This window comes from Ambystoma mexicanum, chromosome 11 (genome assembly GCF_040938575.1).
Source record: "Ambystoma mexicanum isolate Mex_15411 chromosome 11, UKY_AmexF1_1, whole genome shotgun sequence".
NCBI lineage: Eukaryota > Metazoa > Chordata > Amphibia > Caudata > Ambystomatidae > Ambystoma > Ambystoma mexicanum.
The window spans coordinates 252,817,872-252,831,114 of NC_090934.1; the positions used below are offsets into that span (position 1 = coordinate 252,817,872).

At 45.3% G+C, this 13,243-nt stretch overlaps 1 protein-coding gene across 2 annotated transcripts in view; it reads right to left on the reverse strand.

Annotated features, from left to right (window-relative positions):
- Nucleotides 1–12,023, reverse strand: part of YTHDF2 (YTH N6-methyladenosine RNA binding protein F2) — a 127,063-nt gene extending 115,040 nt beyond the window's left edge. Inside the window, exons 1-4 of one of the 2 annotated variants that reach the window (XM_069622964.1) lie at nt 11,501–11,724; nt 10,454–10,481; nt 8,309–8,388; nt 6,314–7,891 (exon numbers count right to left, since the gene is read on the reverse strand). In XM_069622964.1, coding sequence (XP_069479065.1) covers nt 6,314–7,891; nt 8,309–8,388; nt 10,454–10,481; nt 11,501–11,527 — 1,713 coding nt within the window. In that variant the 5' untranslated portion in view covers nt 11,528–11,724. Of the gene's footprint in view, nt 1–5,822; nt 7,892–8,308; nt 8,389–10,453; nt 10,482–11,500 lie in introns of those variants that run through there. The other variant, XM_069622965.1, reaches the window with a different exon arrangement.
- Between the last annotated feature and the right edge of the window lie 1,220 nt (nt 12,024–13,243).

Genomic DNA, 13,243 nt, shown 5'->3' on the forward strand with positions numbered 1-13,243 from the left:
TGACTTTCCCAAAAGGAGCTCTGGCAAAAAAAGATAAATTGGGGGTACAGCAGAGGGTCATAAATCGGGCTTTACAACGGTTAAGATTAACAAACACTGGGGAAACTGCACCATTAGCGGCCATTAAGTCTGAAACAGGGCTACATTTAAGCCCCTCTTGCTTAATTTACTACCCTTTTTGATTTTGAGTGGTGTGTACCCCTCCTAGGTTGTGCAGCACTAAGATAGTCTGGTTATGCAGATCTGGTGCTCTTTCACCCAACTCTGCAGGGTTTGCATCACAGTGTTCACTAGAAAACTTAAAGAATGACTCAGAACTAATGGATTTATTACAAAAACGAAAATCAATGAGCTTTAGACTAGCAAGAGAACGCAGAGACCAAGGCTGAAACTAGCGTCACTTAATATTTAACCGACATGTAAAATGCACCTATATAAAGTGGAGGTCCAAACAAAGCAACTAGTATTTTGGATGAAGTAATTTGCAATGGCACATGCAGGCTCCTAAGATTTATTTAGGTGTATGAACATAAATATTGTTTTGACATACCTGATAATACAATTTGACCTTGTGCACACACTAGACGAGGCAGAAAGATGGGATATTGACTGGCCTGCACCTATGGATTGTGTGGATTAGGAAAGAAACCCTAAAAAACATTTTATCTGCTGACCAAGTGAGGCAATATTCGACATGCTTCTGATGGAATATGGTATTCATTTCCAATCAATAGTGATAGGTGGGTTACGTTTTTTGGATGGGATGATGTAAACCTCATTTACTATGTAACAAATGGAGTAAAATGGAAGCGATATTACAAATATTTTGCCAATACCGTTAGGAGGTGGCTGTTGCCCTCCGAACACCTTTAGGTATTTACATTGTCAGATTCTTGTTGATGGTTTTTCTCCAATATCTCATCTGTGATGAGCTTTAGCGATTTTAGAAATTGCAATAAAAGCGATTTGAAATTGTCAGATCAACTACGAATGCAGGTGTGAGCAATGCATTTTAACGTATTACTATATGTATTCGCGTTGATGAAGTGATTTTTGTACCATTAGGTTTAAAAAGCCTGCTGGGTGTCTTGTGTGTAATGTATTAGTTACCAGGGAGGGAGAACAAGCTTCTAACGAGAGCTCATTGGCCCTCAGTCATTACCAGCAGACAAAGCCCCCAGCCCCATCCACCACAGCACATTCAATGTTTGGAGACCTGGCTAATGTTACTCCTGAATGGTTTAGATGTGCCCAGCTTAAGACACTACTAGAGGCAAATACAAACGTACTGGTGGAAGTAGATAAGCTAGAGTTATATGTGATGGAAGCAACAGACTTATTGGTCAATTCAGTAATTTGGATACGGAAAGTATTGTCTTTTTCATGCCTATAAAGGGATCTGTAGAATTATTAAACCATCAGCCTAGATTGGTGCTCAATGTGTAGTTCTAATGCAGTCTTAAAAGTAAAAAAGTTTCATAACAGGTGACGAGTCAAGAGTGATCCATGGTAAGAACCCTGCACAACAAACAATGGAGGTTGAAGTGATTTTTTAAGACAGCACATGAAGAGTCATTCGCAGAAATAGCCTGGGACTGCACTACCTCAAAGTTTCTCTAACAAAACATCATTCTCGAGCTCTCCGCTCATCCACCTCCAACTGAGGGTCAGGTGCTTCTCCAAACGTCGAGTTGTGGCTAGATCAATCTCCTCAGCTGGGGCCTCCCTGCCTCTCAAACTTGAAGAGAACCACCTCTGGTTCCAGAAGCAACCCAAGACCTTACTTCGCTTTCTCTTCCTCGTTTTTCAAAGAAACGAGCTGGGGTAGATCTGTCTTCGGCTGGGGCATCCCTCTGAAACATCCTCCCTGCCACTCTAAATAAGGAGTGGCATCTCAAAACCTTCCCCTTTGCTTCTGCCTTCGCTACCCCGCTGATCTGTTCTCTTGGCACCGTGCTCCTGGCCACCCTCGGTCCTCCGGGCCAAGGTACCTGCTCACCCTGCCACTCTCCTGGGGTCTGTGTCTGTACCCATACAGCCCACCCTCCCCTTTTTCTTCCTGCACTTCAGAGCTACCCGTCTGCTGACTTAAACCCAGCACTTGCTGGCTGCACAACCACCGTTTCCTTCATTTATCTGTTTCTCCTTTGCGCCGCACTTTCCACTTTACCCCCTCCTCTGCACTTGCGTGTTCTCCCCTTCCATGCACTTTTCCCCCTCTCCTCTGAACTTGTGTGTTCTCAATGTCACTGGGCCTAGTAAAATAGTCGCTTTGGTCTCCCTGTTCACCTCCCATGTCGTGCTCCTAAACACTAGAGCACAATAGAAATAAAATATCAACATCTCCCCTGCTGATGCCCGTGCACTGGTCACCCTCTGAATGGCACAGGTTCCTGCATGTCCAGTTGCTCACGCACTGCCTCTGACTCCGCGGCACTCACGAGTCTGTATCTGCAACCCTACAGTCCCTTCTTTCTGCACTCATGAGCCACCTGCTGGCTGTACGTGAGTTCACTGCATTTCTCCCATCCATACCCTCACTTCTCCCCTTCCCAGCACTTGCGATCTGAATGACAAAAATTAATAAATCTAGTAAGAGTTGTGTCTGCCCTTCATTTCCCCTTCCTTGTTGCTCTAGAACCCTTGTGTACAGGCGCGTTATAAATTCCACAACATATCCTCCCCTTTCTTCCCCCTCCAACTGCCCTTCACCTAAGCATTCCCAATCAAATAGCCCAATACACATGCAAAGTTACATTTAAAAAACTCCCCGCAAACACTCCCACCGGGGACTCCCGCAACTCACTTCTGGGTCCTTCAGTGCCCATCAGCTCCTGTGCACACTTTATGCGTCGCAGGGCCTGACATTTAGAAATGCCACTCATTCTCAGAGCGCTCTTTCGAAATTGGTCATTTCTTAAAAAGAGATTTGAACTAATCCACTAGTACCACATTGGCAGATCGATGCACGAGTGGATGAGGCCCAGAGGAGTTGCAATTCAAAGTTTCGTGGTAGTTTCCATGTTTTGCAGAAACGCACATTATAGGCCTTAACCTTTTTAAAGCACACAATTGTATTCAGCATCTTAATGACTCTGCTACTTCATCACATTTGAACTTCTAGGTCCATTTCACACTACAGTATTTTAAGGCAAATTGTTCCATGACACTCCTCACCGGCAAAACATTCCTTCACTCGTAAGCAGAGTTTGCCTGCAGAATACCACCGTTTTAAACTGCCTCGGACTGGGCCCATGAGTGGCAAAACAAGCCTGCTGTAGGGTACCAAATAGATTGGTTTACTGTACACAATGATGAGTTAAGAGTACAGAAAAGAGGAGAGGTAGGTGGTAAACTAGCTAGGAGCATAGGGTGGACAAAGATATGAGCAATAGAAATTAAATTACTAAACGAGAGCCAGGTGAAATTGGAAAGACAAGCCGGAGCCTAAACAAGAGCAATAGTAATTTGAAATGTCCAGACGGGAACTGGGAGGGTGTAAAGGGAACTGGGATAGAAGACTGGGGCAGCTTGGAGAGGGAGTGGCAATGGCAAGAATTGGTTGTCGAGTAGTGCACAGGGTCCGGAATCAATACAGGCTAGTAAGGACCCTTGGCATGCAAGAAATTGTGTTCTGTCGGCATGTGGGGAAATGGGTGAGTCACTAGCCCCAATACGATGAGGAGTTGCTATGCCAGTCTACTGTTTTTACCTTTGCAAAGATATGTAGGGAGGCCCAAGGAGTGCTTGTGCAGTAGTCAATCCTGTTAAGTACTAAGAATGTATAACGTGGTGAGTAGAGTGCAGATCTGTCCAACGTTAAACTAGTTTAACTTAGCTGACGTGATGGTAGAGAACTGTCAGGTTGAGGGGTGGTGGGGCAGAGGGACAAGAGATGGGGAGTACCATTGTGGGCTGGGCGATATAATGGCTAAGTCTTAAGAGTAGTGCAGCGCTATCCAGTAACTGATATGTGGAGATCTTCAAAAAGAGCATTCTGGGCTGGGGCAAGAACACAGACGGAAAGAGCACATTAGAGTTTACAATGCAAGTATTTCGATATGTGGGGCTCCCAAAGAAAGTAGTATGGTCCGAGGGATCCATGCTCCAGATGGTTCAATTTAAAGTAATCTAAGCAACTGCAATGTCCTGGTCGTAAGGTTTAGAGGGCCCGAAAAAAATGGGGGTGCAGGGGCGCTGTAGACCGTCAGCCTGGAGATGTCAAAAAGGCTGAATAGGGCAGAGTAAGGCGGAGTGAGTAAAGGTGTATCCCAAGAGGTTCTCACGCGAAATAAGAAAAGAATAAGTGAATGTTTTACAAATGGTCAATTTGAAATGGTTAAATTTCAAAGAATGTTTTGCCGAGTACCCAACTATGGGGAGAGGGTGAGGATATGCATAGGGGATGCCAATGTCAAAGTACCCTCAGCTATGTTGCTGACTATACATATGATTAATCTACTCCCTCAAATGAGATCAGATCACAACAGCTGTATAAAAAATAAAAAAAAGTGAACATTAATACTACAACACAACCAACTTAGTTTGGTCCCAAAAAATGCTAGCACCAGCCTCCAAAAATGGGCTGAATAATAGATAACTTATAAGACTGTTGCAGCTTGTACCTATTCACCAGCATATTTAGGACAAAGTTTGGCACATCACCACAACAGTACTTGTGCCCCAAAGACAGTACGTTAAAACTAGCATGTTTAAGGTGGAAATGACGTAAAAATTGGAGATCACAGATCAAGTTTATGTGCACCTACCAAAAGCACAGATACAGCCTCGAGAACAAAAAGAAAATGTTTTGTATTATCTGGATTACAAAAGTGACTGAAATTGGTTCTCTGATAAAGGCTAAAACGGCGAGGGAAGACAACCGCTAAACCATAAAGTTGTTGCTAAATTAATATGTAGCAGAACTCCAGGTTGGCAACACCTTTCTTACAAGGTAAGACTTGGTGCCAAAAAAGTGCTTCACGGGTTACTTTATACCCGATAGCAGCAAGCTGCCTGAAGTCAACTAACACTTTAAGCCAAACAAATCCTGGTTAACCAGACTGCCATCGTAGCAGTGTTTTAGTTCCAAATACAACCAGAGTGTCTACTATGCAGCAGGCGCATACAAAGAACAGTCTTAAGCCACACAAAAAGCAAGCTATTTCAAACTTCACAGATGTGGAAAATAGAATGAGGATATAGAAGAGGAAGGTGAGGAAGGACAGCCCAGGGGCAAGCAACGTGTTGGTCTAGGAAGCAAGACAGCGCAGCGCCACAGGGTTGAATCCCAATGCTGGTGCGAAGCGCTTAGGCACTAAAAATAAATAAATAAGGGGCAACATCCTTAAGGCAGACTTTATGGCGTTCAAATTACTGAAACCAACAGCATAAGCTGGCAGAAGTAGAATGAACAAAAGCCATGCTACGTCATACAGAGCTTGGAATCCACAAGTACAGTGATTTATAAGTCCTCTTTATTCCTAAAAATAAAAATGCAGGGCACTTGCCGCAGCACACCACCATTTGTGATTTGAGAAAAATACAACCAACAAGGCACAAGAATGCAGCTACGCGACATGGTTCTTGCTCTGAAAATTAATTCTTGGTTTAATAGCGACAAAATGATTATGGGAAAAAACGAATTCTGTAGAAATGTTTCCTTACGCCAAATTCTTAGCGGAAGACCTAAAGGACAAGGAGTAACATTAAGACAGGGGGCAATTAACTGCTTTCCAATAGTGGCAGGAGGGTCATAACCAGTACCCTACTTCATTGGCTTTGGTTTGAATACGAAGACAGCATAACAAAGACATCACAACTCAGCATAAAGTCTTTATTGGGGTGAAGGGTGGGCAGCATGCATTACAGAGGACATGTCTAATCCTTCAACTAGGAAGAGGTTACTAGAGGTTTAACAGAGAAAAATAGCAGCCAAACGAACGTCCATTTTTTTCTCCAAACGATAACTTTGTGGCATGGTAGTGGTTGTCCAAACAGACGTTTGCACCAAGTGATGCCCAGGTCCACCACCACAGATGTTGGGAGTCAAACCCTTCCCTGGGCTTTGGGTCACTGAAATACCATAGCAAGCAGACTGCCAACCCGGAAGTGCCTGCACATTCATTTTTCAATCACGCTAAGTTTTAAAGTTCATATTTGAGAGGGGTGGGGTTAAAAGGAGGGTGTTCACAAATAAGTGACATGAGATCCATAGCAACATCCCTTCTGTGCCCTCAGCCCATGCTGGACAGTCCTCCGCATTCCCAAAAATACAGTCAGGTTACAAAGAGAGCGAGTCAGGGCAGATTACCTTTTTGACTGTGTCCTCTTCTTCCTGGCGTTTCTCGTAGTGCGAGAAGTCGTCAAAGATGGAGGTGGTGTGCTTGTAGCTGGCAATGATTTTCAACACCTGCTTGGCCTTCTCCAGAGGCACCTCCTGAGTGTCTCTGGAGTTGGTGACTGGTTTGTTCTCATTATTCTCCAGGCGGATGTGCCTTAGCTGGCTGTTGGGAACGTCCTTCACAAATATCCACCTGACGTCGAAGCGTCCCTTCCACTTGTCCTGGGACCACACACCAGCACACGTGTTGTAGTCCACAGCAGATTTCATTTCTGCAACCCCGCAGAAGTGGCCACTGCCGTTGACACTGAAGAGCAAGTACACTGGCCCCTTGGCATTCATGGAGCGGTAGGCTGCATCCAGTCTCTTGTTGCCATGCTCTGTGCTGCACCAGATATTATACTTAATGGAGCGGTGGATATCGTCCTCAGAGTAGCTCTTAATGATAAAAACACGTCCATGTTTTGGGTTCCAGTCAAAATCCTTAGGGTTATAGTTGTTAATGGACCTCAGCTTCTCCAGAATGGGATGAGGTTCAGATGGAACAGAACCAGAATTGGCCTGGGACTGGCCGGTCCCATTACCGTCCACACCATTCTGCCCAAAAGCATTACCACGGTTTCTGGGAGCTACCCAGCGAGTGGGCTGAGTTTGCTGCTGCAAAGGCAGCTGGGTTGGCTGAGGTGGGGGAGGCGGAAGAGTCGGTTGCTGCTGCCCCACAGAAACTTGTGGCACCGGCTGGCTGATCTGTTGACCCACGGGTTGTGGGGAGATTTGGTGAGGCTGCTGCCCAGTGTTATGAACTGAAGTGTGCGGAGGCGCCTTGGCCACTGGTCCTTTGTTATCCCAAGTTCCAATATCCATATTGTTTTTTGCAGGTGGTGGAAGATTTGAACTAGCAATCCCATTCTTGGTCTTTAGCTTGGGCTGCTGTTTTGCAGGCTTGCTAGCAATGTCAGCCCAGGAGGTTGGTTTTGGGGGTGCAATGGTAGCTGGGGGTAAGCTGTTCGAAGCCACAATATTACCAGATATAGAGCCACTTCCAACGGCTGAGCCAACTCCCTTGGGGATACTGCTGGACACATCACTGCTGCCCAGTTTCAGGGCAGCCATACCCTGGTCAATGGTATTCATTCCAGGGGCCTTGTTAAGGGTATCATTGGCAAAAGCAGACTGTCCGTCAATCATGGCACCACCTAAAGAGCTAGGCGCATAAGCATAGTTACTGCTGTATCCAGAACTTTGGGTGGACTGTCCCTGAGAACTGTTAGTACCCCAGGCAGAGAAGTCAATCCCACTTGGAAAAAAGTTGAATCCATGCTGGCCAAGGAATGGAGTATTGCTCAGGGTTCCGGGCTGTCCAAACATGGCATCTGGGAGGAAATGAGGCTCGCCATTGCTAAGTTGTCCGTAGGATGTCAAGTAAGACATTGGTGGGTCCCCACCCGTAGACCAAGCAGCAGCTTCACTCAATGAATAGGAAAAGCCGATCGATGGGCTGTAGTAACTTGGCAGATAGGAGTCCGACATGGCGGTGTACGCATTGTTCTGCAAGATAAGAGGGGAAAGTTAATAGAATCAACCACAATCTGAAAATGTGCTCAAAAGCACACAGCACCAGATGTCTTCACATCAGACAATGCAGCTCATAGCAAAAAAAGCAGAAAAGGAGGAGATCTAGTTGGGATCCACCTCATGCAGAAGAAGCATCCTTAAGAATACCATTAGTCACAAAAGGTCGTCCCACTACAAGTGTACAAATTGCTTGACGCATGCTGTCTGCAAGGGAAATGGATAGACAGTGGAGTACGATATCAATATGACACTCTTAAGGGCCCTAAACAAAAGAACCCATGGCATACCTGCGCACCCGTCCTCAAAAAAGTCCAACTCCTCACAAACATAAGGGGCGCCATGATCAAATATGTAAGACCCCCCTATAGCCGAACATTTTCGATTACTCACCTGTCTAGCCTGGGGGTTCAAATAAGGCTCATAATCATCGTCATTTAAGGAATCCTTTGGATGCACAGCTCCGTTTTGCACTACAAGTGAAATGACAATGTAAAGGTTAACGTGTGCATGTGCTTAATCGAAACCACTCAAACGTTTTTAAACATCCATGATAATCGCGGGAGCTCAAATGCAAAATAGTGTATGCCAACAAGAAAACCTAGACAGGACAAAAGCAAAATTCACTACAATAATGCTTTGCCGGCGTGGACATTAACATTTAAAAGCGTTGCCATAGCTGTAGAGCATCAGGGGGACAGCAAGGGTGATCTCTATTGAGGTAATCACAACGTATTCAGTAGACTCGTGGATTTCTCCTTTTAAGTTCCTGATAAGAGCACCCATTACAGTCCAGTTGCTAGTTTACTTGGATTTGGGACAACGCAAAGATGTTTCAATACATTGTATTAACCATTTATGACATTCAAAAGCATAGTAACTAAAAACCACACCAGTTATGGTAATTTACAACCTGCAGCAAACGACTCATTGGCTTAAATATAATTCGACTGTTCCCAAGGTGCAAGCAACGTCCATACAGTGAGACAATTAACAGGGATCCCAGACCTAAGGGGATTCCTACGTACACAAGCAACTTCGGGAAGATGCCTTAAATATTCCGTAAAGTATACCTCTACCCATCAACGTTGAAGCCACCTTCATGGGTGCGACAGGCCCATTGTTTCACTGACTTTTGAAGATGTGGACGGGCATAGTATTTAAGTCCATTTGAGAGCATTTTTTTTTAATTCTAGGTGTTCAAAAACACAAATACCATGGTGTGAAATAAAAAAACTAAAAACTTGCATAAAAAAGAAAGCCACCCTTAGCCATGTACACAAAAAAAACTAGCCCTAGTGGATAATTTCACCACCCTTTCAACTAAACACATCTGTTCCTTTGCACTGGGTTTCATATGCACATGGGACTTTTCACTTTTCAGCCGATCCCAGTGTGTGTATAGGTATGCTGCCTTTGGCAGAAATGGACATTAGCATTAAATGGACATGTAGTGTTGGTGGTTATAAACTAGCGGCTTAGTCAACCGGTATTACCTCTAAACCAACAAAATAGTTTTAAAAATAGCACACCAGATCCCACGTGGGATGCAAAAAAGTGTTGAGTACTGTAGGCACCAGAACATTACAATGGCTGCTAGCGAGGTAGACAAGAAACAAGGTAAGCCTAACTTTAATTTGGATATATAAAAGTGGCTTGTCGACAAAAAAAGCCAGAAAAATAGAGGGGTACGTACACAGCCAACTCTTAGCAAACCCCTGAAAAGCCAAAGTAAATGATACTGAACTACTTTTAACGGCAGACAGCCAGCCAATTGCAAAAGAGTAAGCAACAATCTCCAGTTGGACATTGAGAGAATTGCACTTGGGAAAAAAAAAAAAAAATCGTACAAACCAGCGAGATGTAGCGCCCGTCATACGTCTCCACTGGGCAGTATAACCTTTAGTAATACTGCGGATGGTAAAATTATCGCAGCCATTTGCATTGGCAGGAGTTTAATTGGTTGTACTCCCAACAATGGATACCACTCGGAATAAGTTACGTATAGCGTAAACCTCGAACCATGCCGGAAAGCTTGTCCAAACAACCCCAGGAGCCAGCAAGCAAATAGCCTACAAGGAGGACCATTAAAGACTAGGCTGGCCTCTTCAGAGAAAGCACACGCCCCCTATCCCCCTTTGACCTGGATGTATTACAAATCTTCTAAAATGTATGTTTTTATACGGAATAAAGTAAACAATTTCATCCATGCCTCCCAAGGAGGGAGGACCTTTACACAGCCGTGGAATTCCACCACTTTCTGCCATTACCAAATGAACGCATACTGCACTTGTCCAGCTGCCAACTGTAGGAGTGACAGCCTTCAAAATCAAGCAGGCGTGAAGTCGAGTTGCAAACCATGTAAGTTTTTGGAAGGAGGGGGTCTGATCAACCCCCAGTGTCACGCCCCTATCCCCTCCAGATCAACGTTCGAGTTCATGGACTTTTGTTCTAAAGTTGCATCACTTGGATCCTCACCCATTCGAATCTTTAGGAAATGTATATTAGAAGGAAGCAGTGTCCCGGAGCAAGTCTCACCTTTGTTTCCCTGGCTTCCTTTGGGTCTCTGTTTCCGGTCCAGAAAGGTGTTCATGGAGGGAGAGAAAAAAATTAGTTAGTGACTGTAAGCAGATAAGGGACATTAGGATAAGGAATACTGAGAATATAGGGGTAATCAGCCTGTGGGTGGAGAGGAAATGCGACTTAGTCGCGGCAAAGCATGTGGAGATGGTATACAACATGGTTTCTAAGAAAGGATGGTACATATACAGTCGTTACAATGAAGGAACATCAATAGGCGCGGGGGGGGGGGAAGAGGCGCCTCACCGTCGCTGTTGCTAGATGGGAGATATTTACCTAAATTAATGTATGTAAACTCCTCCGTTGAAGAAAGAAGCACTGGGTACCAGTCATGTGATGAAGCACAAAAAAGGGGATTTTGAAAGCAATTCGAGAGCGCAACACCTGATCCAAGAAGTACGAAGGAAGGTGTGGAGGAATTTCAGCAGTGTGCCCTGAAAATTCATTACCGTGGGGGCAATATGAAATTAAGACGTTACGAGCATCCGAGATAGAAACGAGCAGAATCAGAAGTTAATAAAGGTTTGGGGGGTTAACGAGTGTTACGCAGGGGGTTAAGAAAGGGTGGGGTTAAAAAAAAAATCAGGGAGACGGGCGGCAGAGGAAGCTCTGTGGCGGGTATGGAGAGGAGTTAAACGATTCAGAAAGAAAATAATGAAGGACACGGTCGGTCTCCGTGCGTTTGTGAAAGGAATTGAAAGGCATCTCTGGGGGCGGGAGGAAATGAAGCAACGACGGGTCACGGGTAAGACAAGACCGGGGTACTGTGCGGGAAGGGTGTCATGAGGCAGAGACTAGCGTTGCCCAGACCGGTGTCATGAAAAGCGCTTTGGATGCAGCCAACACAAGTGGACGATTTGTGGAGCGATGTGGGGGTCTGTGACGGGAGCCAAGATGTGGCCCGCGCTTCCGCCCAAGCGGAGGCCTCCCGCGCCAGCGGGGCGCGCGGCCTAGCCAGAGCAGCTTCAGGCAGGCCGCCGGGGGTGAAGAGAGGGAAGGGCTTACCTGCTCAAGGAGGCTGCTGGCTGACATGGCGGCGGGAGGCGGACGGCTGAGGGGCGGCGGCGGAAGGAGAAGGCCTCGCGCTCTCGCGGTAGCTCGCGCTGCTGCTGACGCCTCGCGCTCCGTCTCCTCTGGCTCCTTCTTGGGGTGCGCGCGCGCCCTGCTGCTGTGCGTCTCGAGCAGCGGTCTCGCGCGCGCTTCCTTCAGACAGGGCGGGCGTACGTAAGAAGACGTGCGCGCGCCATGTTTGGCTACCATTTTAGGGACAGGCATAACCTCACCTTAAGATCAGAGCTCCGTGAAGAAAATGACATTTTAAAAAATCCGATTTGACTGACTCCAAGATGACCAGATACGTAAGCATGCGCAGTTTTTATCCTAGATTTTAGCTTGTACTGTTCAACGTCTTGAAGTTGAACGCTTCCTATACTCCGCCCGGTTCTGTGACAAGTTGTGCGTGGGAGGGGTGCCTTCACGGCAATAAGACAAGGGAGCGAGCGCGCACGTAAATGAAAGGAGGCGAAGTGAATTTGACGCCAGCGTGCCTGTACTCATCTAGCGGAAGTACGTTACCAAGGGACGTAGAAAAGGAAAAAATACCTTTCCTTTGTATTCGGGGTGGGTGGGCACTGGGCAAGCCCGATGATGATACAGCAGCAATTCAAATGGTTCTGTACTTTAGGTCATGGGATTTGTTGACAGCTTTGGCAGGCTCTTTCTTAGACACTTGTCAAGCACATAAGGGGTAAACCGAAAACATGTAATTTGTAACAAGCTAATGAAATATACAGCCAATGAAACACAAAATGGTGGGCAAGAAACGATTTTTCATACCTTTTTATAGGGCTGTAATCGCTTTCGAGGTTCCTAAAAAATAAAAAAAACACTTTAACAGTTTTAGATTAGCATACATACCAACCCTCCCGATTTAGGCGGGAGACTCCCGATTTTTCGGATAAAATATTGCTATTTTTCACGGTCTCTCGCCTAAAATAACTGTACCCCCAATGCATTTCTATGGGGAAATGTATGAGTCCCGATTTCCCTGTGGAAATCTCTCTCCCTGGTGCATCTGAATGTTGGCATGTATGGATTAGCAAGGAGTTAAGGAGTTTGACTTTAAGACGAAATACTATAGAATCGCTAAAGTAAAAATCCCTAGAAAGAAAAGCATTTATGTCTGCAAAACCGCAGTGCCCTATGTCTGTTGACACAGCACGTGAGAATAAAGTATATGTTTCAAAACCTCTATCCATGGTTGCCCCTTATACAATGCCATCTGAATACCTCCTTTGAGATATATATTCACTCTCTCTACCAGGCCATTCGCTCTGCGGTTATACAGTGCTGTATTTGTGTGCTTTATACCATAACTTGACAAAAATGTTTTCATCCTTGCTGATACAAACTGCACTCCATTGTCTGTTACTAGCTCAGATGGAACACCTTCTCTCATAAAAACGCCTTCCAAAAATGGAACCAAATCATTCACAGTCATTTCACAGATTCCCACTCTATCCATTTAGAATGAAAATCTACTAATACCAACAGGTATTTGCCACTTTCTCCCAATCCTGCAATGGGACCCATGATATCAACAGCCAATTTCACCCATGGCTGACTCGGAATAGTATTTGGAATCATTGGGGTTTCACAAACCACTTTACACTAATCACTGGACTGGCACATCACACAATTTTTGACTTTCATCTATGCCATTTTGTCTAACCCTGGCCACCAATAGCT